Raw genomic sequence first — 27,790 nt, 5'->3', positions numbered from 1 at the left:
AGCTCACAACTGTCTCTAACTTCTGGTCTCCACAGGCACTTACAGGCAAGCAGGCACTTATGTACATAAAACAAAATAAAATCTTTAAAAAAATACTCTAGAGGTGACTTGGGAAAATGGATTTCAATCTCTCTCTCTCTCTCTCTCTCTCTCTCTCCCTGGTTTTTCAAGACAGGGTTTCTCTGCAGCTTTGGAGCCTGTCCTGGAACTAGCTCTTGTAGACCAGGCTGGCCTCGAACTCACAGAAATCCGCCTGCCTCTGCCTCCTGAGTGCTGGGATTAAAGGCGTGTGCCACAGCTAGATAAATCACTTCTTAAACAATTATGTGAATGGGTCCGGGTGAGTGCATATGTGTGAGGTGCCTGTAGAGACGGGAGGTATCAGATCTCCTTGAGCTCCATGGCGTTCTAGCCAGCGACGAACAATTCAGCCTGGGTGCTGGGAACTGAACCCGAGTCCTCTACGAGAGCAGCCAGTGATATGAACTGCCGAGCCATCTCTCCAGCCCTGGATGAATCCCTCTTAGACACAACAAATATACTGAGATCCTAGAATCAGAAGAAGATTAATGAATTCTGTTCTTCTTTTTGCAACCTGATAAAACTGGGTGTGTACCTGGGTTCTAAGGCTCAGACTCAGTAGCTAGTCTTGCTCAGCAAGCATCTCACACACTGTGCCATCTCACTGGCCCCGGAAGTGACAATCTCTGTACACGTATGGTTCACGGCACAGTTGCAGCAGGCAGGATTTTTAATAAACAACAGTGACAATCATTAGAGATTACGGTTATGCATGAGAAGCAACAGAGCTGGCTGGAACTGTGACTCACATGCAGACATGGCAGGAAACCAGTCCTCTACATAGGCAGAGCTGGGTGTGTATGTGTCCCACTCTGTGGCCCACGACTGGCCTGGGACTGATTGTCTTCTTACTGCAGTTTTCCAAATGCTGATATTTCATGTGCACACTACTTACTTCGCCAGCCTAGGAGTGGCTTCATGGTAAGTCTTGCTCGTGGAGAGAGACATATACCTGTTTAGAAGTGCCATCCTGCCCAAATGTAAGCAGGCTGCCTTGGTCTGAAAACGACAAAGGACACAGGGGTCAAGTATGTGATGCCAGGAGAGGACAGTGTCCCACCTGCTTACTGTGGAATCGTGAAGCTTTTCAGAGGCTCTGACTTCCGCTGTGGTCACCAGGGACCGGGCTGAGCTGGACAGCTGGGTTCGGCAGAAAGGCCCCGCGAAGAACCTTCAGTAACCCATGCTGTCCCTCTCCTAGACTCTGGGTTCGACGGTGACTTTCTGAAGGGTTTTTCAATGTGCTGTGGGCAGGACTAGATGGCTGAGGCCTCACCTATGGAAAGCAGATTAGGACAAGGTTGTCCCCACCATCCACCTGGGAACAGCATTGCTTCCTGAGGAGCAAGAGGCAAGGTTAATGTGATGTGTATGATTTAGCAGGGGCCTATCCTTCAACATAGAGCCAGACTCCTGTAAGTTATTCAGTTTAACTGAAGTGAGATGCTTAGAAAGTAGGCCATAGCATCTGTATTTACGGTAACAAATCTGGCGCACACACATAAGTGTGTATTTTCCAGACTAGGCAAAAGTGGAAGCAAGCTAGAGAACGCTGGGGAAGCCTGGGAGGTCTGGGCTTTATTGGGATGCTTTGCTATAGCCTTTCCTGAGACCTCCCTCCTGCCAGAGGATTTATCCCGGAGGCACTGAGCCAGGCCGAGGCAGCTGCCTCTTTCTTCTGTGATTTCATTCTTCCCTGCTGCCGACACTCCAAACACTGGCAGTGGCTCGGCGCCCTGCATCACTTCAGCGGGAGTCTGCACCACGGTTGATGTTTTTGTTTGTTTTTATCCGGCAGTCTTACTATGTCACCCGGACTAGCTTAGAAATGACTACATAGCTCAAGCTAGCCTTGAACTCACAGCAATTCTTCTGCCTCAGTCTCCCAAGTGCTAGAATGGCAAGCCCGAGCCACCACGCTGGCTGACACATCCCTTTTAAACCGACAGATTGCCTTGTCTGTTCCAAACCAGCGTGAATTCCACAGGAAGAGAGGACCGCGTGGCGCGCCTTTAGCTCCACACGCTCTTCCTGCCCCAGCGAGGTCTTCCCTTCCCCGGCCCGCCCTGAGCTCCACGCACAGCGCGCCCTTCCATTCTCCGGGTAGCTGGCACTACCCGGGGCGGCGGAGGAGAGGACAAGCCAGGCGGTTGGCGGGAGGAGCCAGACCGCCAGGCGCGCGGGCGAGCGGCGGCGTAGCAGGAAGCTCCCATTCATAAAGCGAACACCTGCTCGCCGCCTCCTGCCTCTACATGCCGCGAGCAGCCTGGGGAGCTTGGGTTTGGCAACCTTCACGGTGTCTCCGCCAGGTCCTCTCCGATCCTGGCCTCGTCCAGCCTCGGTAGAACAGAGGAGACAAAAAAAAAAAAAAAAGCTTGTGGCACGATACGTAAATCAAACCTCGCCCTTTGGCGCGAGGCTGTCCGACATTTTGTGCTTTGAAAGGTTTTGCGGGTAATAGATTTAGGAAGCGACTGTCGCACTGCTCTGCGGGGCCTTTTTTCCAAGCGATTGGCCTTTTAGCGGCCGCTGTTTACGCTTGCTTGGTGGCCCGGAGTGGGCAGGGCGGGAGCGGGCCAGGGGCGCTTTGGCATGCGGGGCGGGGCGCCGTGCTAATTCACCATGCAGTCTCCATCCGAATCGCGAGTTGCTCTCCACAATGATCCTCCCCGCGCAGCCCTCCGACCGGCCCCTGACTGCCAGCAGCGAGTGGCGAGCCCTCATTCGCTGAGCTGACGCCTGGCTCCCCGCCCCCCAGCCCCGTTACTCTCGCTCTGGAAATTACAACTCCTGGGCGCTCGGCGCGGCGGGCGCGGGAGGCGGCGGGGCCGGGAGGGGATCCCCGAGCCAGCGGGCGCTCGCTCCCCGCCCGCCGCGGCAGCGTGGTGCGGCCAAGGTCAGGGGCGCTGCAGGAATCGGTGCTGGCGAGACGAGTCGGGGACGCGGGTCGATATCCGCCTGCGAGGTGGCAGCTCTGCGAGCAGCGGCCGGGGAGCGGGACGGCGACGACCTCCGGGCGGGGGGATGCCGAGGTGGCCGTGGCAGCGCAGCAGCCCGGCTGGCGGAGCGCACCGGGAATCGACGTCGACTCCTTCTCCACCCGCTCGCGGGCGCTGTCCGCCGTCTGGTGGTGCTGAACTAGTCCTGGCCCAGCCGCTCGTGCGGCTGCCAAGAGCTGGGTAGGGGCGGGGCGCTCGGAAAAGACGACTTCTGGCCACGACGATGCGGTGCCCAGCTCAGTCGCCTAGCTGTCTGACAGCAGCGGGCCACTGGTCCTGCATGGAGGGGAGGCACAAAGTATCCGGACGGCGCTGCTGCTGCTGCTGCTGATTCATCACCGGGACAACCTCGGAGGCCACCGCGAGGGCTGTCCGCCACCTTCAGACGGCCGTCTCTGGTGCGGGAGCCTCGCCCTCGGGAGGTGAGGACCCCTCCCTTCTCTGGCGGCCGAGCTTCTTAGGGCGGTGGCCTGAGGACAGAAAGGGGCGTGCCCCCCTCCCGCGGGTGAAGACAGCATGCCCGTGTAATGCCTCTGCCTCCCGTCTCGGCAGCGCTGACCTCGCCTGCCCCTCTGCTCTTGACTTCGGAGCCTGACCATTCTTCTTTGGTCCCCGGAGCCCCCGGCGCGGCGATGGAGGAGGAGCTGAAGTGCCCGGTGTGTGGCTCCCTATTCCGGGAGCCCATCATCCTGCCCTGCTCTCACAATGTCTGCCTGCCATGCGCTCGCACCATCGCGGTTCAGACCCCAGACGGTGAGCAGCACCTGCCCCCGCCGCTCTTGCTTTCGCGGGGTGCCGCCGCCGCCGCGCCCCCTCCGGATCAGGACGCTGCGGCCGGCGCTACCTGCGGAGGCGCCGGCGCTAGCACAGCTGGAGGCCTGGGCGGCGGGGCGGCCGGTGGTGGAGACCACGCGGACAAGCTGAGCTTGTACAGCGAGACTGACAGCGGCTATGGTTCCTACACCCCCAGCCTCAAGTCTCCCAACGGAGTCCGCGTGTTGCCGATGGTGCCTGCGCCCCCAGGCTCTTCTGCCGCCGCTGCCCGGGGCGCTGCCTGCTCCTCACTCTGCTCATCCTCCAGCTCCATCACCTGCCCGCAATGCCACCGCAGCGCGTCACTGGATCACCGCGGCCTGCGAGGCTTCCAGCGCAATCGACTGCTGGAGGGTATAGTGCAGCGGTACCAGCAGGGCCGCGGGGTTGCTGCTGGAGCGTCTGCAGCCCCGGCGGTGGCCATCTGCCAGCTGTGCGACCGCACCCCACCGGAGCCGGCAGCCACTCTCTGCGAGCAATGCGACGTGCTCTATTGCGCCACCTGCCAGCTTAAGTGCCACCCGTCCCGGGGCCCCTTCGCTAAGCATCGGCTAGTTCAGCCGCCGCCTCCGCCAGCACCCCCAGAAGCTACCCCTGTTTCAGCCGGCACATCCATGGCCCCCAGCACAGGAGGATGCAGGAGCCCAGGGGGTGCTGGGGCCAGCGGGCCTCGAAAGTTCCCCACATGCCCCGAGCACGAAATGGAGAACTACAGCATGTACTGCGTGAGTTGTCGGAGCCCGGTGTGTTTCCTGTGCCTGGAGGAAGGCAGGCATGGCAAACACGAGGTGAAGCCGCTGGGGGCAACGTGGAAGCAACACAAGGTGAGCTGCGTGGGGATGTCAGCCAGGGTGGAAGTCAAGAGTATCCTGGCCTCTTCTTGGGAAGTTGCAGGAGGTTGGGCCTGAGGGTCAAACAGGATTCACTGCACCCATCTGCTCACGCATTTGCCCTTCCGTCCCATCCATCTACCCATGTGTTTGTCTGTTCATCCATGTATATGTCCATCTGTCTATCCATCAGCATGTTCACAGATCCATCCATGTGTTCATGAATACATTCATGTATACATCCATCTATCCATCCATCCACCCACCCATCCAAGGATTCCAGCATCACTATCTGGCCAATACTCAGTGGATCAGGTACCCCTGCACTGGGTGTTAGATGGGTGGGTTATAAAAATGACTTGTTAAGCTTCCTCTCTGAGACTTTCCTATTCTTCACAAAGGGTTGCCAAAGCACAGAAAACAGGGCTCTCACTCTTAAAGTATAAGGCACACTGTAAGGACTACTTCCTTTTAAGGGAGAAAAAGATTTTCAGGTGCAAGTGGTACCATCTGGCTGTAGGAACCCATCTGAAGTTTTCCTTGGATCTGCCGCCAAGGCAGGGAGGCAGCACCCGGCTCAAACACCCTTGAGCACCCGGGGCTCACCTTGTACTGCTTCCACACACCTTCCGTCAGCTTCACCTCACCAAGCAGATACACTTTTTCCCTGTCAGCTTCCAGGGAAGAAATGTCTCTCCCTTCAATTAGCTTCCAGCTTGTTCTATGCCCAAAATTTCTTTCAGCCCGTAGAGACTTAGGCGATGCCTCTTGGGCTCTGCATGAGATTTTGGGTGTGTCCTTCTAAGACGGGAGAGTGGTTTTTCCCCAGAGTCCTCTTGTCTGAGGCTCTGATACTGAAGCCGTGGAGGAATGGCAGACCAAGTTCTTAGTAAGAGACCAAACACATCTGCCTACAGCCTTCCCTCTGGGGGTGTCACTGTTAGCCACTTATGCCTGGCAGCAAGCTCTCTTCTCTGTCACAGAGAGAGAGAAAAAGCCCGGACAGTCTGCTTGGGCTGGGCCATCCACCAGTCATCAAGGCAAGGCCAGGTTCATTCCTCACTAGACATTCTATCCAGGTCTCAGTGCCTCCTTAGACTGACAAATTAGAGTCATGTGTTCATGGACCACGACAAAGGCTGCATTTTATGCAGCCAATCTTCAGATGCAAGAGGTGCCCAGACTAACTGTGTGTATTTGGGTTGAGCAGAGCCATAGGAAAATAAGGCTGCTTGCCAAGACACCTTATCACAAGAACAGTGAACGGCCCAGAGCAGTCAGAGGTGTGGCTTATCTATGTGGAACACATAGTGACTTTTATGCTCTCATCTGCTTCAATAAACACATGTTGTTATGATAATTTAATATTTTTTTCTTTTGATTTTCAAGACAGGGTTTCTCCGTAGCTTTTGGTTCCTGTCCTGGAACTAGCTCTTGTAGACCTGGCTGGCCTCAAACTCCCAGAGATCCACCTGCCTCTGCCTCCCGAGTGCTGGGATTAAAGGCGTGTGCCACCACCGCCCGGCTCATAATTTAATATTTAGAAAAGTTTGGGTTTTTGTTTGTTGCTTTTGTTTGTTTGTTTGTTTGTTTTTCAAGACAGGGTTTGTCTGTGTAAAAGCCCCTGACTGTCTTACAACTCGCTCTGTAGACCAGGTTGGCCTTGAACTCACAGAGATCTACCAGTTTCTGCCTCCCAAGTGTTGGAATTAAAGGTGTGCATCTCTCTGTAACCCCTTCCCTCCCTGCTTCATTCCCCTGCTGAGGAATTTTGTTTTGTTTTTAAAGTATTATTTTACATACAGTGTAGTTCAGGCTGGCACTAAACTCACGAAAATCCTGTTTTCTGTCTCCTGAGTGCTGGGATTACAGATGCAAACCACGGCACACACCTGGAGTTTATTTGTAATATGTATTATACATAAATGAAAAATATAGACATATAGAAATACAGAAAAAAGTAAGCAGAGAACCCTTCAAAAAATTGCCTTGGAGAAGGAAATGCGTTCAATAGATGTGGGGTTAGACCTTAGAGCCAGCAGGGCGAATGTGCATTTCCACCCCGGCTCCTCCTGACCCCGAAAGTTCTGGAGATTGGGCTCCCACCACGTGTAGTGATCCAGCAGTGCCAGTGAGTGGCTCCGTGATCCAGCCCCTGCTCTGTGCTCCTGGAGCGCAGCCCTGCTCTGGGCTTCCACAGCCTTGGTTCCACAGCACAGCCTTGCGAGCTACTAGCTACTTAACTGTGAACCCACAGGGAATAACATCTAGTTTGGATTCTTGTGGGATAGGGTAAGTAAGTGTATAGCCTCCCATGTGGTCCTCAAGGCATTAGGTGTCATTTGTCATTTAGGGTACTTAGACTCAATCCATGAACGGGGCAGCAACACCCTGTTCTTTTAGCCCCGTTGACTTGGAAAAAGCAGCAAGTGGTGACTGTGGATATTTTTTTCTGAATTGACTTCAGTTTTCTTTCATTGGTATGCTTTTTTTTTTTTTTTTTTTTTCCAAGACAGGATTTCTCTGTGTAGGCCTGGCTGTCCTGGAACTAGACTAGACTGGCCTTGAACTCACAGAGATGCCTGCCTCTGCTCCCAAGTGCTAGGATTAAAGGTGTGTGCTACCATTGCTCAGCTTCTTGTTGGGCCATTTTCAAACAAACTTATTTTATGCCTTGCTATTCAAGTTTCATCTGAAAGTGAAGAAGCCGCAGTTTGTAAACTTGGATATAGCAGACGAGAAAATGAGAGGAAAGAGGTGCAGCTCACTTGGTAGAGCGCTTGCCGCTACCAACAAAAACCCAGGTTCAAGTCTCATCACCCCATAAAGCAGATGGCCCGCACCGGTCATTCCAGTACTCAGAGTGGAGGCAGGAGGATCAGGAGTTCACGGTCATCCTCAGTTACATTCTGAGTTTAAGGTCACCATGGGAGACACGAGTCCCTGTCTTTCCACAGTTTGTGAGGTGAAAGACTTTGCAGGTGGGAATTCCACGTGGGGAAGGGTAAGCTGGCCTTCCACATGGTTGGGATTTTCCGACCTCCCATTGCAGCTGGGACCTTTGTGAGTACTCCCAGCATTTGGCAACCTTCTCACCGGGAATGAGGTTCATTCTCTGTTGCTTTCTGGGATAAACGAGGTACAAGTGCAAGGAAACCCAATCACCAGTATCAAATCAACTTCTTTACAATCCCCAGAAAAGCAGCAAAAGTCACTGGGCTAGTAGTCCTTCCCCTGTGCCCTCCCACAACCTTGCAGCTACGTCCCACCCTCTCCAGGCCAGGAGGCCCCGAACTCCCTGCTGTTTCTCAGAGCCAGCTGAACACGGGGTTCTCCTAGAAGCCCAGCTACCCAGGAGCCCATTTTTTTTTTTTGTACTTTAAAAGTTTTATTGTACCATGCCTTGGATTTATTTTTTTTTTTAAATTTATTTATTTATTAAGGATTTCTGCCTCGTCCCCACAACCGCTTCCCATTTCCCTCCCCCTCCCCCGATCAATTCCCCCTCCCTCATCTGCTCGAAGAGCAATCAGGGTTCCCTGACCTGTGGGAAGCCCAAGGACTGCCCACCTCTATCCAGGTCTCGTAAGGTGAGCATCCAAACTGCCTAGGCTCCCACAAAGCCAGTACGTGCAGTAGGATCAAAAACCCACTGCAATTGTTCTTGAATTCTCAGTATTCCTCATTGTCCGCTATGTTCAGCTAGTCCGGATTTATCCCATTTCTAAGGGACATACCCACGTTCCATATAGCCTGCAGTGACAGTCACTTTAGAGCCCCAAAGGCAGCCCCATTCAGGTTTCTAAAGTATACGTAGATCCTGAGCAGGCCAGGCTTCTGTGGAGCTCTGTATGTGAACAAGTTCCCAGGAGAGGCAACCATGCAGAGCTGCAGGCTGCACTGCCAATAGCTGGGTCAAACGTGTTCTTCTGGAAAGGCCAGACACCAAGTAGTTTCAGTTTCACGGGTTACCTGGCGTCCACCACACCCACTCAGTCCTTCCAAAAGCAGCCATCAGTGACCACAGGTCAAAGTCAACAGAGTAGCTGACCAAAACCTGATCCCCCCACCCCGAAACTCCTGGGTGGTCCTCAAAGGTTCTCTCTTGTTTCTGTCACTGCGGTGCCCACTGCGGTGCCCACTGCGGTGAGGCTGGTCTAGGGGTTTCAAGTGGCCCTCCTACCTCTATGCCTCCTCTCTCCCACAGGAGAGCTGGGATTACACACAGCATGTGGGCTGGTGCTTATGATTTTAACCTAAGGGAATAATCAAGATGTAAGCAAAGATTTAAATAAGAGAATGTTCAGCTGGGTGTTGTGGTATATGCCTGTAATCTCAGCATTCAAGAGGCTGAGGCAAGAAGAGGATTGCTACAAGTCTGGAAAATCAGCCTGGGCTTGGGGTTGATTTGTTGTCTTTGCAGCGGTGGCCATCTCCCCTCTTGTATGTAAATAATATTCTTTAAGAGCTGGCGGTGGTGGCATTTCCATCTAGTGGCTCACAAACATCTTTAACTCCAGATCCAGGATATCTGACACCTTCTACTGGCCTCCTCGGGCACACTCACTTGCACAAACACACAGTCAGATATAATACACATTAGTAGTAGTAGTAATCACTTTGAAAAAATTAGATCTAGGCTGTGCTAGGCAAATACTTGGCCTTAACCCAATCCCCCAATCTTTGATTCTAGTTTGTGATCTTTTTTAGACATCTAGGTGATGTCTAAAATCTAGGAAATTAATGAAATAGGACTAACCAGAAAGGTTTCCTCGAGGGAGAAAGAAGCCCTGCTGTCACTCAGCAAACCACCGCCGTCTGGATGATGGCTTATGCATGGAGTTGTTTGTCTACACACCAGCCGCTGCTGGCACTTCCTGTTTTAAGCAGAGCTGACCGTGACTCTTCACCATCACATCCTTCACTGAGTTACGTCTCAGGAAAGTCTGTGCTACAATCTGCCCACTAAAGAGCCGTGACCACTAGTGTCCTAAGGACCAAGGCTTCAGGAGGAGCTGCTATTTTACCTCAAAGGGTAAAAATTTCAGCATGGGGGCTGGGAGATGGTTCAGTCAGTAAGAAGCTCACTTGGCAAGGGTGAGGGCCCAAACTTAATCTGCAGAAACACATTAACAACTGTCATGGTGGCTCACGTTTGTAGTTCCAGAGACTGAGATGGAGGCTGAGATAGGCAGGTCCCTTTCGCTCACTAGCCAGTCAGCTTAGTTTTGACAAAGTTCCAGGCCAATAGGAGACTTTGTCTCAAACAAAGAAGTTGGAGGAAGGTGCCTGAGGAATGACATCTAAGTTTGTCCTTTGGCATGCATATAAATGAACACACACGTTTTTTTCTCTCTCTCTCCACACACACGCACGCACGCACATACGCACACATGCATGTATGCACGCACACGCGTGTACACCCACCACAGCAAAAACAAAATATTTGAGTGGGTAATGAGATGGGCGGCTTTGGATAAGGGGTAGGTACTAAAGTGTGAACGACAGTAATGTGCGTGTACCTTAACTGCTGAGCCATCCCTCCAGTCCTGAGATGTTCATTTCCAAAAAGGCCATTCTGCTCTCTGGGAGCAATGAGGAGGCAGGAAGTGTAAGTAGAGGCATTCCCAGTAGACGGAGCTCTAAGTGTGGGAATTACATCAGGAGAAAGGCCACAGAGGTGGAGGGGGAGCTTTTGCTTTTGCCTTTGTCCCTGCCGGGGATCCTCTAAGCATCTTGGACTTGTGGTTTGATATCCTTTGTTATTTTGCAGAATTGTTGTCTACTGTATTCTCAGCTCACTCGTCTCCGTTCTGGCAACTCCTTCCCCACGCCTTCTCTCACCCTTCTCAGACTCCAATGCGCGTCTATTAGTTTGTTTAGTACTGCCTTGTGTTTTTGCTTCTCAGATGCATTGTTCTGTTTTTCCTCGTCTTTTGTGTTATGGTCTGAATAACATCCATTGCTGAGTCTCTGAGATCACTAGCTCTTGCGCAGGCTGTGTCAAGTCTTCTGACTAGCCTCACCACCTTGAAGCCTTCTTGGTATCTCGGTCATTCTGCCCACTTCCTCACAGCGAGAAGCCCCTCAGGGTGTGCTCCCAGGACAGTCTCTGTTCCTTACTCAGGAAGAGAGGTGCTTTCTTCTCTTCTCCCTCAGCTACAGAGTGGTCACGCTGCTCCTGAAGAATAATGCTGTCCTGAATTGGATAGATGCCTACGATCTACCTTCAATTACCCTTGAAGTAAACAGCTGAACCAGCAAGCCAAAAACCAAAATAAAACAAACATAAGCTTGCAGGAAACCAGAGGAAGTGAGTGCTCTGAAAATCAGCCTCAAGACTCCCCTAATTCCTAGGAGTCCCAGAGACCATGACAAAACCAGTATGTTGCCAGAGATATTGACAACAGGAACCCAGAATCCTTATGGTTGCTGGAAGAAGCTACTCTTCCCAGCGTGGGTACCACAGACTCCAGAATGACCACTGTGGACGTTGAGATGGCATGTCACCGTCTGATGTCACACCTGCTATGGCATCATTGTAGCCCATCAGCCTGTTTGGCCTCCCCTATTGATTCTGTCACTCTATCCATCACTGCTGAGGACTGGTCCTCACACAGCCCCGCTCACCCAGCCGGGTTCCATACCTGTAGTTTACTAAGACTCACGACTGGTAGAGCGCCTTGTGTTTAAATTCTGACACAAATGATAGGGATAGTAAAAAAACATGACATTGTGTCTAACAAAACTGGGAAACTTGAGTAATTAGCTGCCCCTTTGGCACTGGGAAGTTATGGAAATGTCTGTAGACAGTGGAGAGGTCTGGTGGAACAAAGAAACCAAGAGGCCACATGGAAGGGACATCAAGCTTGAGAGGCAAAGAAAGGTCTATCCTTAGCCCCATTTAAACCTCACAGGAGAACTGGCAAAGCCAGGTCAGAGTTCTTATCCATTTTCATCATTTTTGCTGTGGGATAATGCTCTTGTACACTATAAAGATTTGTTCCTTGTATTGATTTAATAAAATGTTGATTGGCCAGTAGCCAGGCAGGAAGTATAGGTGGGGCAATCAGACTAGGAGAATTCTGGGAAGAGAAAAGGCAAAGATGCAGTCGTCATCCAGAAGCAGAGGAAGCAAGATGAGAATGCCTTATTGAGAAAAGCTGCGGGACCAGACAGGACAGAAACTTCTGTCTACATACTTTACTCTGTTTTGCTAATAAAACCTGATGGAAGACCCCTTCTGAACACCTCGATTTACTTTCCAAGCTACTGGAACAAAATTGGGAAGAGAAAATAAGCAAGAAAAAGGGATCCCTGAGGAAATGGTAGAAAGGGATTTAAGAGGATGATGGAGAGGATGATTTGGGATGATTCTTACCTCTGGTTGTTTAAGTGGACAAGAGGCAGCTGTCACATTACAAACAAGAAACCCAGAACATCCGCAATACCAAGCAGGGTGGTGGCCCACACCTTTAATCCAAGCAATGGGGAGGCAGAGGCAGGCAGATCTCTGAGTTCGAGGATAGCCTAGTCTACAGAGCAACTTCCAGGACAGCTAGGGCTACACAGAAAAACCAAGTCTTGAAAAACCTAGAAGAACAGGAAGAGGAGGAGGAGGAAAGAAGGAAGGAGGGAAAGAGAATAGCAGCAGTGTGCATACGACTGAACATGCATGGAGATAGTTCTCAGTGTGGGACAGAAGAGAGGCGTGGGGGCATGGGAGAGGCAAGTCAGGGGTCAGGGGAGTAGAGGGATGTGGATGGTAAAGGGTGTAATCTAAACCCTGAGACAGACGTGATTTATTTATTTGTTTGGGTGATTTGACCACAGAGATGAACTGAGACAGATTCTCCTTAGTCATTATTGTCGCAGAAGTAGTTTCAAGACATAATCCTAGGGAAGGCACTTTGGTTCTGAGACACCAATACTTGAGCTAACCTGACCATAGCGAGGTCATCTTGATTTTACGGTGCTGAAACTATAACCTGTCTGGTCCTAAGCAAGTTGTTTTGGTTTGGGGGTGTCAAGCACCTTGCCTGGCTCTGCTTGGCATGTGGTCTAGCTTCACGGCTGAAGTTGAGATGCCAGTGCAGGGTTTGTGCCCATACTTCCCCAACCAGGCCTGTTCTTGTTGCTGGTGGGGTGTGACCTGAGCTATTATCTGCTCAGGAAGCGTGGCTTGTGCTCACTTTCGCTTCTTTCCCACCAGTTGGGTAGTCTCGAGTCCTCCAGTGGGCACTTATTCTAATACTAGAACCGGCTTTAAAAATAGAATTCCATCTTGTTAGACTCTCGTTATTCACACCTGCATGACGCCATGCAGCTGACAGAGCCTGACATGATCTCTTCATTTCTGAGCCATCTCTAGATACCACACACATAAATAACAGCGCAATTCAAGGACCCTGTGAGCAAGGATCGCGCCTTAATTGCGTCTTTGTACTCTAGTAGCCAGGAGAGCAGCCGGCACTCAGGAGGTCAAAAGAACCTTTATTGAGTAATGAATAAGCTGTAACCCTGAGATGTATGCTAATGTCAATACCATAGATTATTATTTCAGAGCTGACACTATTAACTGCTCACCGACTCGTGCGCAGAGAGATTCACAAAGGAAGGGTCATTCTTAGGGGACCGTGTGTGAAAATACAAGAACAATCAATGTCTTTCCGGGTACACATTTCCTTACACTCTGAGCTCACCGCTGCCTCAACCTTCCTGCCTGCCTGTCTGCCTGCCCCCTCTTTCCCTCCCTTCCCTTCCCCCTCCCTCCTTCACTTCCTCTCCTTCTTCCTCTCCCTCTCTACCTCTCCCATCCCTCTCTGTCTCCCCCTCCCTTCCTCCATCCCTCCCTTCCTCCATCCCTCCCTTCCTCCGTTCCTCCCTCTTGCCTGCCTGCAACCGATGTCTCTTTTTGTGTGTGTCAGAAGCAATCAGCTGACCTCGCAAGATGACAGGAGCCAGCTGGGAAATGCCGGAATGCTTTTTCTTGACCCAGAGAATACATACACTGGGCGTAGGTTTGCTGGACCAACTTACTGGAATGTCACACGGGCAGAGGAGGTATGGGAAGGCAGAGGAAGCTAGTTACAGGGAAGGTGTTTGTAGAATTTGGTCATTTGCCATTTGTATTAAGACAATACATTCTTCTTGGATGAACTTCTTCTTGTCTATGTACATGCTTATGATGGTATTGTGCACTTGTGCATTTGAGTACACTTGTGTTGAGGTGACGGTAGAGGCCAGAGGTCCACGTCGGGTATCTTCTTCAATGGTTCTCCAACAGCTAGGCGGGCTGGCCAATGAGCTTCAGACATCTGTCTTTCACCATCCCACACAGCACTGGGGTTACAGACGCTTGGCTTTTATTTAGGGGCTGGGGACCCAAACTCGGGACCCCAGGCTTGCACAGCGAGAAGTTTACTCTCTGAACCATTTCCCCAGCCCAGAGACAATGCACTTTCCTGACCGAACACAATGGAGACCACCTGTCACACGTCACAAGGAAAAGCCCTGTCACTGTCATGCTCATTAATGTAAGTGCAAAGGCTGAGTGGCAGAGACCGTGTCCCTGTCCACAGCCTCGCCTCTGTGCCCTTACGCAGTGAGGCTTAGACGGGACGTCTCTCGTAACTGTACCCTCTGTGAGAATTAGAAGCATGGCTGGCTTGCCCTAATTGTCCTGTTCCTCTGGCCGGCTCCAGGAAAGAGCAGCTCCCACCTCGGGCTCTGCCACTGAACAATGGAATAGAAACAGGACTGAGCCCCAAAGAGCTGGTTCATTTGGAACTGTCCTCAAGTAGGTTCCCTAGTCTCCATCTGCCTCCGGAAAGGCTGGGTGGGGACTGATTAGAGAGAGTTAGCAGGACGCCATGATGCTTGCTGAGCACTTGGGTTTCTGGGCTTCTGACTCATCCTGAAGGTAGTGGACCTTGGCCTGCCCCCTCCTCTTCTCCAGAAGGTCATGTCTGTTTGTGTTATGTGGACAAAGTACAGGCGTAGTGTAATTCCATCTTATGAATATTCATGAAGAACTAGAAGAAAAGACTGTACCTAATGGATTCATTGGTTGCAGTTATCAGATAAGTCAGTGCAAATCAAGTAGCTTACAATAATAGATCCCAGCACTCAGGGAGACAGAGATGTGCAGATCTCTGTGAGGTCAAGGGCAGCCTGGTCTGCAGAGGGAGTTCCAGGACGGCCAAAGATACACAGAGAAACCCTGTCTTGGAGAAAAACAAACAAACAGATCCATCCTCTACGTTGCAGAGACCGGAGGCCCAGACCAAGGTGTAAGTATGTAGGCTCTGCACGAGGATCCGGAAAGGATCTGGTCCAGTGGTTCCGTGGATGGAGCAGTGTGAGTCCAGTCCATACACAGTTCTCCTGTGCAAGTTGTCAGACTTTCTGTCACCGTGGTAGGTGGAGGGTGGGGCCTGACTGGGGTCAGGAATATTTACAGTACTACTGATGGGAGACAGATCTGTCTGTGGCAGGAAGAGGAAGGCCAGGCCAGGCAAAGGCCTGTGCCCACTGTGTTATTGTACAGAGCACTGCAGCCATTGGGATAGGCTGTTAGTTTCCACCAATTAGCTCACAAGTCTGGAATGCAGCTTTGGGTCAGTGGGTGGAGCATGGACTAGTCAACACTCAGGTGGCAACCTGACACACCTAGAATCCCCTGGGAAGAGAGTCCCTCTATGAGGGATCACTGACATTGGGTTGGCTTCTAGGCATCTCTCCCTGTGTGGTGGTGCTGTCTTAACTAAGCTAATGAACGTGGGAAGACTTAGTTGGCTGTGGGCAGCACTATTTCCTAGGCAAGGAATCCTGGACCATATAAGAGGAAGAAGCCCTCTGAGAGCAAGCGAGCACGGAACCATGCATTTATGCTCTTAATGGCGGGTGTGGTGCTCAATGTTCCTGCCTTGACTTCCCCGCAATAATGGACCGCAAGCTGGAATTGCGAGCCAATCACACGCTTCCTCTCCTACATTACCTTTTCCAGATTATTTTATCACAGCCACAGAAATGAAACTAGAACAACTCACCAAGCCCTGCCAGGAAGTAGATCCATGTTGGTCTGGGGATGTAGCTCATTGGCAGAGTGGCTACTTAGCATGTGCAGGTAGCAAGATCCCGAGCTTCCCTCTCGGCCCAGCGCGTAAACAACATCAACAACAAATGGGAAACAGGCATGCACTGTCCGGCTTGTGGATCAGCCGTGGCCTCTTTTCTAAGTGAGGACGACTTACCAAGGGGACCGGTTTAGCTCCCTTACAAACACAGGCTAGCACGACGGTGCAGGTGCACACCTCCCACGCTAACGAGCTTCTCCATCCTTGATGTCTTTTCCAGGCCCAGCTGTCTCAGGCCTTGAATGGGGTTTCAGATAAGGCCAAGGAGGCGAAGGAGTTTCTGGTTCAGCTCAAGAACATTCTGCAGCAGATCCAGGTGAGCAGACGCTGGTGCTGGACAGACAGCTGGGCAGACAGCTGGACAGACCGGGTGGAATGTTTGTCACACACAGAGGAAGAGGACGGTTGGTCTTGAGACAGTGGTTTTCAGCAGTGATGTTTTTAGAGGGCCCACCTGTCTGGTTGTACCGTCCTGGGTACTGAAGGAGCCAGTCTCCATCCGTTTACACGCAGGTAACACTTTTATACTGAGATGCGCTTGTGTAATCTGTGCACCAGAACATAAACACCTCATTTCCTAAACAAACGTGTTATCTGAGTGTCTATGCTATGTCCCATATTGAGCCTGAAAGACATACAGAGAGCAGTGAGTCTCACTTCGGTGAGCTGTGTGCAAGGGAGGGAGAGTTCACCACGTACACACAGAGGGTCCATGTGCACAGAGGAAGGCCTGGAGCATTTTCATGCCTTGCCCGAGAAAAGGATTAAGGGCTCTGAACCTCTCTTCTTCTTTATCCTCCTCTTTCTCCCCTACCTTTCTTCCTCCTTTAAAAATTGTTATCATTGTTGCTGTTGTTATATGCAGGGTCTCATTACAAAGCCCAAGCTGACCTTAGTCTCAAAAGTGCTAAGAGGATAGACATGCGGTGTCCACCCTGCCTGATTCCCATGGGAGCCTTAAGTCACAGGGCTCTGATGTTTCATGAAACACAGGAAATATTAGTTTTCTCTGACTGCTACTGTAAGAGATCAGAGATGAAGCAGAGACAGTAGCAGAAATGGATTCAGCAAGGTGACCTCTCTGCCTGGTTTGCAGATGGCAGTCCTGTGTCCTCATGTGGCTGTCCCGCTGTGTGTCTGTGTCCTGATTTCTTCTTATAAGGACACCATTTGGATTGGACTGGGGCCACCCTGGTGGCCTCATTTTACCTTCTGTCTTCAAACACAGCCACACTGTGTGGTCCTGGGGCTTATGATTCGGAATGTGATCCAGGGGGACAATTTAACCCCTAGTTAGAAGTCAGAATCTACTCAGATCCCAGAGAGCCGGGAACTGAGGCAGACAGACTCACACTCGCTTTACTTTTTCTGGTTATAAAAAGCAAAGTGTGTGGTACAGAGATTTTAGAGAGTAAGGAAGATAGAACAGAGAAAAAGCTGACCAACATCTCTCATCCGAGGTGACCAAGCTTGTCACTACACAATCTATACATCCATATACAATCATACACACACACATATATATACATACATACATATGGATAGATTCACAGACACACATCTGTATATCCATATACATACAATCACACACATATATAAGTACATATAGAACAGGGCACACATCTGTACATCTATACAGATACAATCATACACTCATACATATATATAGACACACAGACACTGTATGAGATTATTCCATGAACAACTTGTGTCCTACCTTCTTCCTCCTTTTCCTCCTTCTCCTTTTTGAAGACAAGGTCTGGGGCTAGCCTTCAGGTCGAGCTCCTCCTGTCTCCACCTCTCAGGTGCTGGGATGTCAGGTAAGCCCCACCTCGCCCAGGATTCTTCCCTTTTAACTATCTCTTATGATTACGTCTACCTGGCACTAAAAATGTCCTAGGAACAGAGCACAGGCTGTTTCACCATGTGAGCTGCATCATGGTTCATGGGACCCTCTCTTGATGCACACTAATGATTCATGCTGCCCCCACCTTAGAAACATTAGGGAGAGCTCTGAGAGGAGCCGTTTCTTCTACACTATGGTACTAGCATCTCCTCATCGTGGTTCTCTGCTTCCCCAGGAAAATGGATTGGACTATGAAGCTTGTCTGGTGGCCCAGTGTGATGCCCTGGTGGATGCACTGACCCGGCAGAAAGCCAAGCTGCTCACCAAGGTGACCAAAGAGAGGGAGCACAAGCTGAAGGTAAGAACTGAGAGACCTGGTCCTCTATCCCTGTTATGTCACCTGCACCCAGCATAGGGTGGCCCTGCCTAACTAAGCGCAGGATGGTCTTAGGTGACTGAGTGAGTGGTCGTGGCTGAGAGGCTCAGAGCTGGCTGGTCCAGTTATGCTCAGGAATCAGGGAGTCCTCTCAAACAGTCTCCAAAGCCAGCCGGCCTACGGCATCCTGATTTCTTCAGATCCATCTCCCCTCTCTCACTTACTCTGGATGCCTGTGTCTGTTGAGTGGGTGGGGTCTTCTCTCATCTGGCCTAGTAGGTGCGGACAGCAACAGAAGCAGTCAGGCTCTGCTCAGGTCTCTCGCTCTGTCTCCTTTTTCAGACTTTTAGATCTCACGTATCTATAATCAGCAAAGCTGTGTGTGGCCAGGTTCTGCTAAGGGACTTTGAGTCATGTCCCTTTCTAGCACTAAGTTCCTGGCTCAGGTAGAGGCTGAGAATGACCCGAAGTGGTTCTAAGGAGGTCTGTGCCAGAGGCATCTAAGTGAATTAGCAAACACCTGTTTTTCCTTTAGAGAGGGTCTCATGCAGCCTAGGCTGGCCTCAAGTTTGCTGAGAAAGACCTTGAACTCTTGATCCTCCTGCCTCCACCTCCTGTGTGCTAGGATTCCAGGCATGTACCACCCTTCCTGGGCTAACCCAGGGCTTCAGACATTCTAGACAAAGCACACTACAAACCGAACTACATCCCCATCCCAAAACATACTATTTTAGCTTATCTGTTTGTTTTTTTATATAGGGGCTTGCTGGTCACAAACTATCAAACTCAGTATATAACCCAGACTTCCTGAGTACCACACACCCCTCAGAAAATGCTACTTTAAAGAGAGATGGTTGTGTGTTGGAAGGGAGCCATGTGTTCTGGGAAGTTATCTCTGATCAATCAGGAAGCTGGCCACATCACAGAGGGAGGTGTACATCATTTTGTTTGTGTTCCTGGCTGCCTAGAGCCCAGAAAGCTTTGCTGTGCTAAAAGTGGGCCCATTGATCCTCAGCGAAGACTACAAAACTGGGGAGCAGAGTCTAGTGCTGGTGGTGTAGTGGGAAGAGCCACAGCGCCCTTCCCAGCCGCCCAGGCACCGGCTCACACTGTCACTGTAACTATGTTTCTTGCTCACACACTGTCGCTGTAACTGTTTCTTGCTCACACACTGTCGCTGTAACTGTTTCTTGCTCACACTGTCGCTGTAACTATGTTTCTTGCTCACACACTGTCACTGTAACTGTTTCTTGCTCACACACTGTCGCTGTAACTATGTTTCTTGATCACACACTGTCGCTGTAACTGTTTCTTGCTTACACACTGTCGCTGTAACTATGTTTCTTGCTCACACTGTCGCTGTAACTGTTTCTTGCTCATCCACTCTCCATTGCAGATGGTTTGGGACCAGATCAATCACTGCACGCTGAAGCTGCGCCAGTCCACAGGCCTGATGGAGTACTGCCTGGAGGTGATCAAGGAAGATGACCCTTCTGGGTTCCTGCAGGTGGGTAGCCCCTGGAGGACTACTGAAGGCAACTTCCTTCTGTTCCACCAATGCTCCCTGCTCTTCCTGAACCAGGTCTTGCTCTAGGCTCTGTCCTTCTCTGGCTGGGATTTGAATAGCTTCCCATTTGCTCTGTGAGGCCAGGAGACCTGGGCTGTCACCATGGCTCTGAATCTCACTAGCAAGAAAAGGCATCATCTCTAGGGACTACATGCCATGCTCCAGTTTCCTCCCAGTAACGGGAAAACACCGTCTATGCCACATGAGCCCGGCAAACTGTACAGAGGGAGGTGAGGGGCAGGATCCACCTTCCCCCAGAGATGGTGCAGTCCTGTTAGGGCAATTGCCCCACAGGCAGGCTAACTTGAGGACATTCACTCTCAAGAACATCATCATGTATCAGCTTAGCCATGGAAGAAGTCATGGATCCCATTGCTTACTCTCAAAGAAGGCTGCAGGGAGGACTAAAGAGATGGCTCAGCGACTAAGAGCATTTGCTGCCCTTGCAGAAGACCTGGGTTTGGTTCCTAACACACACGTGATGGTTCCCAATGATCTGTAACCCTAGTTTCTGGGGATCTCATGCCCTTTTCTAACCTCCTAGGGGACCAGACCTACACACAGTGCAGGCAAACATCTGTACACATAAGGTAAAAATAAATCTAAAAAGAAAAGAAGAGGAGAAAGGCGCACATCATGATTCTTTGGGAACATGCACGCAGGTCTCAGACGCAGAATTTTGCAGCAAAGGAAGGCAGAACATAGGTGCAACACAGGATTTGCAGCAGAAGCCATGGAATAGTTGGCAGAAGGCATAGCAGGAGGACACGGGCATGGCTTCAAAACCTGGAGGCAATGGAAGCACATTCTTCACACCCAGGACAAGCTGCTAGTATATCTCACCTTGCCAAGTGAGAGGCCTGGCCAAACAGATGTATAAAGGGTGTATTTTCCTACCTGAAAAAAGCACCATGACTTTGTAAAAATGTTGGGCCACCTTTTTTATTTTAATTTCATTGGTGGTTCTTCACATTAACATGATCAGAAAAATAATACATACATATATATATGCACACACACACATTAATATGATTATGTATTTGAACTGTGGCTGAAACAACAGTTTGTCTAGGTGGTTGTGCTCACTTAAGCTTGGCCATGACTCAGGTCCAGGCTCAGTCCACCTCTTCCCTTGGATGAGCCATAGACAAAGCTGAGCCCTTTCCCACAAAGGCTCACCGCTCTTCCTCTGCAGACCCAAACCTCCTTTCTGTGCTTCCTTTAAGATCTCAGATGCCCTGATCAAACGTGTGCAGGTGTCCCAGGAGCAGTGGGTCAAAGGTGCCCTGGAGCCCAAAGTGTCTGCGGAATTTGACCTAACTTTGGACAGCGAACCTTTGCTGCAAGCCATCCACCAGCTGGACTTCGTCCAGATGAAATGTAGGGGTGAGCCGTGGTCGGACCCATTTAGTGACGCTGCCTCCCCGAGAGGCACACAGGCTAAGGCCGGCTTGATGGTGGCGGGAACCTGTCATGCATGGTAGCAGAGGGAAGGGTGAGGATCCCAGGTCCCAGCCAGGAAGGGAGAGCTGCAGCTGCCTGAATTGCCTTTCTTAGACCAAGGATCAAGGACAGGAAGCAGAAAGAGCAGGGGCAGTGTCATCATGACCTGGGCTGCCCAGGGGCTCAGGTTGCATATGTGAGCAAGGTTGCAAATTCCTACCCAGACTGCACTTGCAGGCTAAAGAAACGGCCTTCCAGGGGCCTATTAATGCTAGCAGCAGGTGCAGAGGGCTTGTGTAGATGTCAGGGTGTATTCCCAGGTGAGGGGGAGAAGGAAGATGACGGGGGGGGGGGGCGGGGGGGATGAGGAGGTGGGAGGAAAGAACAAAGGGGAGGAGCCAGGTATGGGATGCCTGTAATTCTAACAGGAGAAGGAAGAAAAAAAAGAAAGGAGGAGAATAAAGAGGGGGGAGAAAAGAAGAGGAAGAAGTGAGAAGAGGAGAGAATGAAGGAAAAAGGAGGAGAGGAAGTAAGAAAGTAGGAGAGCAGGAGGAAAGAGGCCAAACGCCTGTTGTTGACACAGGCTCCCTCTCCTGGGCCACCAGCCAACCCTGGACAGACAACAAGGTCATTCTGAGTCAAAACGAAGCCTGCAGGTTTATAGAACAAGTCTTGCTGTTTCCCCTTCCAAACCAGGCCAGAGTGGCCTGTGTCACCTTCCACATCCTCTTGAGCCTGAATAGAGCTGGGACATATTCAGGTTTTCCTGGTTGCCTTTAGTGAGCTCAGAGCATGCCGGATTCCGCCCCTTGCTCCATGGGTTGGCTACCCAGCCATGTGAAGTTGTGTCTGGTGCCATGGTCTAGTCCTGTGACCTTGCAAAGCTTCCAAAGCTTCCATCAAGTTTCCATCAAGTGTCAGTAATCTTTTTGTCACATCCGAGGTGATCGACTTATAAAAGGGGAAAGATTTATTTGGGTTCATGGCTTTGGATGTTTTAGTCTGAGGTTGGCCTGTGGCTTTGGACCCGTGGTGGGTATGCCATGGCAGAGCCCCCTGTCCCGTGGCCAGAAAGGAGAAAGAGAAAAGAGCTAGGGCCCCGCAATCTCCTTCATGGGCACACCACTAATGTGCCCTCTCATCCCCATCTCGCAAAGGCTTTACCACCTCCCATTAGTGCCATCCTGGTGAGAAAGCCTTTAACACAGGGGCGTTTGAGAGACGTTAAGATCCAAGCCACAGCTCCTCCATTCCCAGATTAAGTGTAAGCTGCAGACTGGCTCTCACTTGGTTTCTGCCCTGTCCTCCACCTTCTGAACCCACATAGGTGACTCTACACCATGTACAGTATGGGCTGTGCTGAGGTCATTTGGGTGTGCCTCATGGCCCGGGAGCTCTTGGTGGGAAGAAAGAAAAGAGGGGTTTCTTCCTCAGGGCACAGGTCCCGAGGGTTTGGGTAGGTGGGGGTGGATTGGGGCCTGCAGGAGGGTGCTGTGTGCTGACCAGAGTGACCCCTGTCACAGTGCCACCTGTACCCCTGCTGCAGCTGGAGAAGTGCTGCACCCGCAATAACAGCGTCACCCTGGCCTGGAGGACACCGCCCTTTACCCACAGCCCCGCTGATGGCTACATCCTGGAGCTGGACGATGGCGATGGGGGGCAGTTCCGGGTGAGTTAGAGAGGCCTGCTGCTCAGGGGGTGGCTTCCAGTGAGGCCTGCTGGTCTGGAGGGCAGCTGCAGGTGACGCCTGCCGTTGTTTGAAAACCCTAATGCAAGGCCCAGAGAGGACTGTCCTGGGCTGCTCTTAACCCTGTTGTTACCCAAAGACAAGCACTTTGACTACAAAGATGAAGAAACTCTGTCAGTCTGGGTTCTCAGGAGGTAGCACTTCCTATGGTAGTAGCTGTGGCCACAGCCTCAGGGAGAGGTGCCTGGCAAAGAAATTTGGGTGATATTCAAGGAACGACACCTCAGAGAGGGCCCTGCCTACATGTATACACTTTCCACAGGCTAGCCCACATCTTACATACTTCCCACACGATTCTTTGCGGGGCTTTTCCACATTGCCTTTAGCCTGGCTCTCTGGCTTTGACGCTAGGGTGGTGAGGTGGGCTGTCTTGGAAGCATGTTTCTGCAGTGGAGGGTGTCTTCTTGGGCCCGTCAGGAACTGGAAAGCTGCTGGCTCATGAATGCTAGCTAGGTGTGTGGTTCATCCCTGGAACCCCAGCACTCAGAGGCTGGGGCAGAAGGAGTGAGAGTCTGAGGCTAGCCTGGGCTATGGAGTAACATCTTGTTTCAAACAATCCAACACAAACTGGTGTTTAGCAGGACAAAGGGAACTCAGAGATGAACGGGGAATAAAGCAAAAACCCGAGGAAATGAGAATCAAGGCCCAGCATGAGGAAGCTCGCTGTCTTGGAGACACAGAAACCAAAGAGACAGGTGTCAAGGAGCAGATGGTGATGATCTCCGGGCAGGAGGGTTTTCAGGTGTCCCCCTTGGTTTCTGGAAGGGCTGAAAGTGGAGGCAGGGAGCTCTCAGGCAACATCCTAGCTTCACACCCACACCCCCATCCTCCCAGGACCCCATTCCTCTTATCGCATCCCATGGCAAAGCCTGCCCCCCACCAGGGTGACCAGCCTGGGTTGGAGCATCTCCATCTGGTACTTCTGTAGGTATGAGGGCACTTCTAGTGTGGATGTGCCCTCAGGGGAACTCGCAGAAGCTCTGAGACCTAGTGAATGTCCTTGGCTCTTTCAGGAAGTATACGTGGGCAAGGAGACCCTGTGCACCATTGACGGGCTCCACTTCAACAGCACCTACAATGCCAGAGTCAAAGCCTTCAACTCCTCTGGCGTCGGGCCCTACAGCAAGACCGTGGTCCTTCAGACCTCTGATGGTGAGCAGTCCTTAGCTGGGAGGTCAGCTGTCAGAGCAAGGCCACACTTCCCACAGGCTGGGGTGGAGGGGGTGAGCAGAAGACGGTGCCACCTTCTAATGGGACTTGAGATTTGTGACCTCATGTCACCTCTTTGTTTTTCAATCTCCTCCCTACAAGGTGGGCCATGGGTAGCCATTTCCTCTGTCACTTCTAACAGAGCCTGCATCATTGGGGAGAGGCTGGGATTCAGGGCTTAGGAAATGTACTCCCTGGTCGTGGGGCAAGGGGGCCTGCATGTCTGAGCTCCTTAGCAATGCTGGATCAATGGAATGGAAACTTGGAGGAACACAGAGCAAGGAGAGGGGGAAAGAGAGAGAGCAAGAGCGAGAGAGACTTTGTGGTAGGTTTCAGGTCACAGTCCAACACTGAGGGAACTCAGGGCAGGAATTGAAGGCAGGAACCTGGAGGCAGGAACTGAAACAGAAGCCATGGAGGAGTGGTTACTGGCTTGTTCCTCGTGACTTGTTCTGTGAGTGTGTGCATCCCACAAAGACCACTGGTCACAGAAAATCAACTCTAAAGCAGCAAATGAATCTATTAGTCACCTTGGCTATACAGCAAAATTTGTATGTGCTCGCACCTGCATAAGGGTGGGGGAGGGAGGGAGAGGAACAGACTGTTTGACCTTGTTCGTTTTGACTTCTTCCTTTCCAGTGGCCTGGTTCACTTTTGACCCCAACTCTGGTCACCGGGACATCATCTTATCTAATGACAACCAGACAGCCACCTGCAGTAGCTATGACGACCGGGTGGTGCTAGGCACAGCTGCGTTCTCCAAAGGCGTGCACTACTGGGAGCTGCATGTGGACCGCTATGACAACCACCCAGACCCCGCCTTCGGGGTGGCCAGGGCCAGCGTCGTCAAGGACATGATGCTGGGCAAGGATGACAAGGCCTGGGCCATGTACGTGGACAACAACCGCAGCTGGTTCATGCACTGTAACTCACACACCAACAGGTGCGCACCCGCCCCGCCCTCCGGGGACTCAGGGGTTAGCAATGAGTGGCTTGCAGACCGGGTCCCTTTGATTGTCCCCAAGTGTTGGGAGACGAGATGCTTTTGAGGTACTTTGTACTCTAGCTCAAGGGGGCTTGGACAATGACTTGGAGAAGTGAACCATCTGCCTATGGCGAAACTGAAAGTACTTGATGGGAGGAGCCGCTCTGGCCTAGAGGTGCTCCACCCCCCAGCTGGCCTCACAGTGACTTTCTGCTGGGAGCTTAATTTGTGGTTATCTTACCGGTCCTGCTCCAATTTTCTTTACAACCGCCAAGCTAAGCCTGAGTCAATGCACAGAGCTAATGGGAGAGCTGTTTCCCACAGAGGGAACAGAAGTCTCTGCCATGGCCGGTGGTTTGCCTAGAATGGCTGGTGGTTTGCCTGGAATGACCCTACCAGTGCCCTAGAAAAATAATCAAAAGCTTCACTCTCAAGGAGCTGGGGTCCTGGCAGGGCTGGTCTGTCCCTGAGGTGCTTGTGTTCTTGGCCCCCCTCTTGCTCTTACAGAGAGCTCAGTGTGCTCTCTTCAGCGAGTAACCCAGCTCCTCCCCCAGGAAAGTCAGGTCTAGTTTGGCCAGGAGCTTGCCTGAGGACTCTCAGGTCCCTACTTGACCACTGTCTTTTCACCAGTAATGTCCTCCTCTCCAGAGGCTTATGGGAAGGGAAGTGGCTATCCCTGGACTCTCTAGCTGAGCTATGGAACTGACCAGGCACTGCAGGTTAACCAAGCAAAGCAGTCTGGCCAGGTACCGCAGATAAAGTGATGTAGGCTAACCAAGTGATACAGGCTGACCAGGTGATGCAAGTTGACCAGGTGATAAAGGCTGCTGATTAGCTGCTGAAGGCTAACCAGATGGCACAGGCTGACCAGGTCGTGGTCGAGGATGACCAGGCGATAAAGGCCAACCTGACAATGCAGGCTGACCAGGTACTGTGGACTTACTGGGTGCTACAGGCTGACCTCTCTCCAGCTCTAACCCACAGGGGGGGGGACCAAGACCACCCTGGCCTACCCGTTCCGTGTCTGTGTGCTGGAGCCAATACAGCAACCAACTCCATCACACTCTGTGATGGGGCAGTAATAACCTTAAGCATGCATCGGGTGTTGACTCTGCTTGATACCGTAGGGTGCAAGGGGGCGACCTGAGCGCCCTTCCTCCTCACAAAAGCCCTATCTCTATTGTAGACAATGAGGCATATTTAGGCAGGCTGGACTTTGCTCAGACCTGGAGAGACTAACAGGTGCTGTTAGGATTTAGAGAGGACATCAGTGGAGTCTCCTGTGGTAGGAAGCCCTCAATCTCCAGGGCATAGGCTATCATAGCCCCCAAATGCCCTGGAGCCCTTGCCAGCCAGCCCCTTGGCTTCCCATAGAGGACCAGAAGGAACATGAGGGTCCAAAGACAGCAGAGGGAAGAACTACACCTGTTTGCACACCTCCCGTGTCACAGGTGTGAGGCAAATGCTGGTGATGTTTCTCCCAGAGGAAGCACGACTTCCAGACGTGATCTAGGGGTGGCTGTGTAGAAAGCAGGCAGGGCAGACTTGTCACTACTGCCACCTGGTGTTCAGTATTAGAAATGCGTCGACTGTCAAGTTTTGAGAGTCCCTCTGTGGGACCCTTCTCCACTGAGCCCTAAGACCCCACAAGGAGCTACATCCTCCTCCCAGTCATTCCACCAGGCCCTTCTAAAGACCTCGTGTCAGGAAAAGACTTCTTCTAAAGACTCCTCACCTCTGCCCCTGGCTCAGTCCTAACCAAGGACTCACAGTTTCCTCCCAGGGCTGAATGAGGTTGATGCTAAGGGAGCCCTTAATTAACGAGGGAAAGTCTGCAGAAGCGCACAGAGGCTTCCATGCGAAGTCTTCCAGGTCATTACTTAAACTTCCTCCCCACCTGAAGATAGACTGTTACCATCCCAGCAATGTCTTAGTCCTAACATTTGTCAAGTGCTCCAAAACCAGCATGGTCACCTGTGGAGTGGTGACTCAGATAGGGGACCTGATTCCCAACTCAGCATGCATCTCCCACACATGCTGCTGGTCCCCTGGGAAGGTTCTGTGCAGGCGAACTAAAGGGGAATGTTCTCAAAATATCTCTGGGGCGTGGTACCTGTATTTCCATGCAGTTCTGTATCAGTGTGGACCAAACACAGAAAGATGACCTCGTTACTTCCCTTCTGTGCTCACACTTGGTGCCCTGTGGTTTTCAGGAGGGATCCAGCTGCCAAGCTCTCCTTCCCTGGTGGGCAAGTCTCAGACACTATGAATTAGAAGGGGCTGAGCAGCTTTAGTCCCTCAGGGTTGTCTTCTCTTGTGTCTGACACACACATGCACGCACACACACATGCACACATACGCACACACATGGGCACACACATGTGAACACACACACACACGCGCACACACATGCACACACATGTGGACGGACACACACATGCACACGTGCACACACACACTTGGAGGCTGATTTTGGATGAGGGTGTTCCCAGAATCATCTGGGGTACTCTCAGTTACTGTGACATCAGGAGCTGTGCATGGTGACAGGTTTTCCTGGCTTGTCTTCCCAGGACTGAAGGCGGAGTGTGCAAGGGGGCGACCGTGGGCGTGCTGCTGGACCTGAACAAGCACACACTGACCTTCTTCATCAATGGGCAGCAGCAGGGCCCCACAGCCTTCAGCCACGTGGATGGGGTCTTCATGCCTGCCCTCAGCCTCAACCGAAACGTGCAGGTATCCTCAGAAACACAGCTGCC

At 51.5% G+C, this 27,790-nt stretch overlaps 1 protein-coding gene across 1 annotated transcript in view; it reads left to right on the top strand.

The window, feature by feature from the left end:
- Positions 1 to 3,712: 3,712 nt before the first annotated feature.
- Trim67 (tripartite motif containing 67) overlaps positions 3,713 to 27,790 on the top strand; it is a 30,892-nt gene continuing 6,814 nt past the window's right edge. The window contains exons 1-9 of the mRNA XM_041650269.1: positions 3,713 to 4,717; positions 16,082 to 16,177; positions 17,943 to 18,065; positions 19,480 to 19,590; positions 20,877 to 21,030; positions 22,617 to 22,762; positions 23,854 to 23,992; positions 24,689 to 24,992; positions 27,605 to 27,767. Of these exons, the coding sequence (XP_041506203.1) occupies positions 3,713 to 4,717; positions 16,082 to 16,177; positions 17,943 to 18,065; positions 19,480 to 19,590; positions 20,877 to 21,030; positions 22,617 to 22,762; positions 23,854 to 23,992; positions 24,689 to 24,992; positions 27,605 to 27,767 (2,241 nt within the window). The remainder of the gene's footprint in view (positions 4,718 to 16,081; positions 16,178 to 17,942; positions 18,066 to 19,479; positions 19,591 to 20,876; positions 21,031 to 22,616; positions 22,763 to 23,853; positions 23,993 to 24,688; positions 24,993 to 27,604; positions 27,768 to 27,790) is intronic.

Source organism: Microtus oregoni, unplaced genomic scaffold (assembly GCF_018167655.1).
Source record: "Microtus oregoni isolate MIOR12 unplaced genomic scaffold, Mior012 000004F_ref0000308, whole genome shotgun sequence".
Taxonomy (NCBI): Eukaryota; Metazoa; Chordata; class Mammalia; order Rodentia; family Cricetidae; genus Microtus; species Microtus oregoni.
This window is presented reverse-complemented; position numbering and strand designations above follow the sequence as displayed.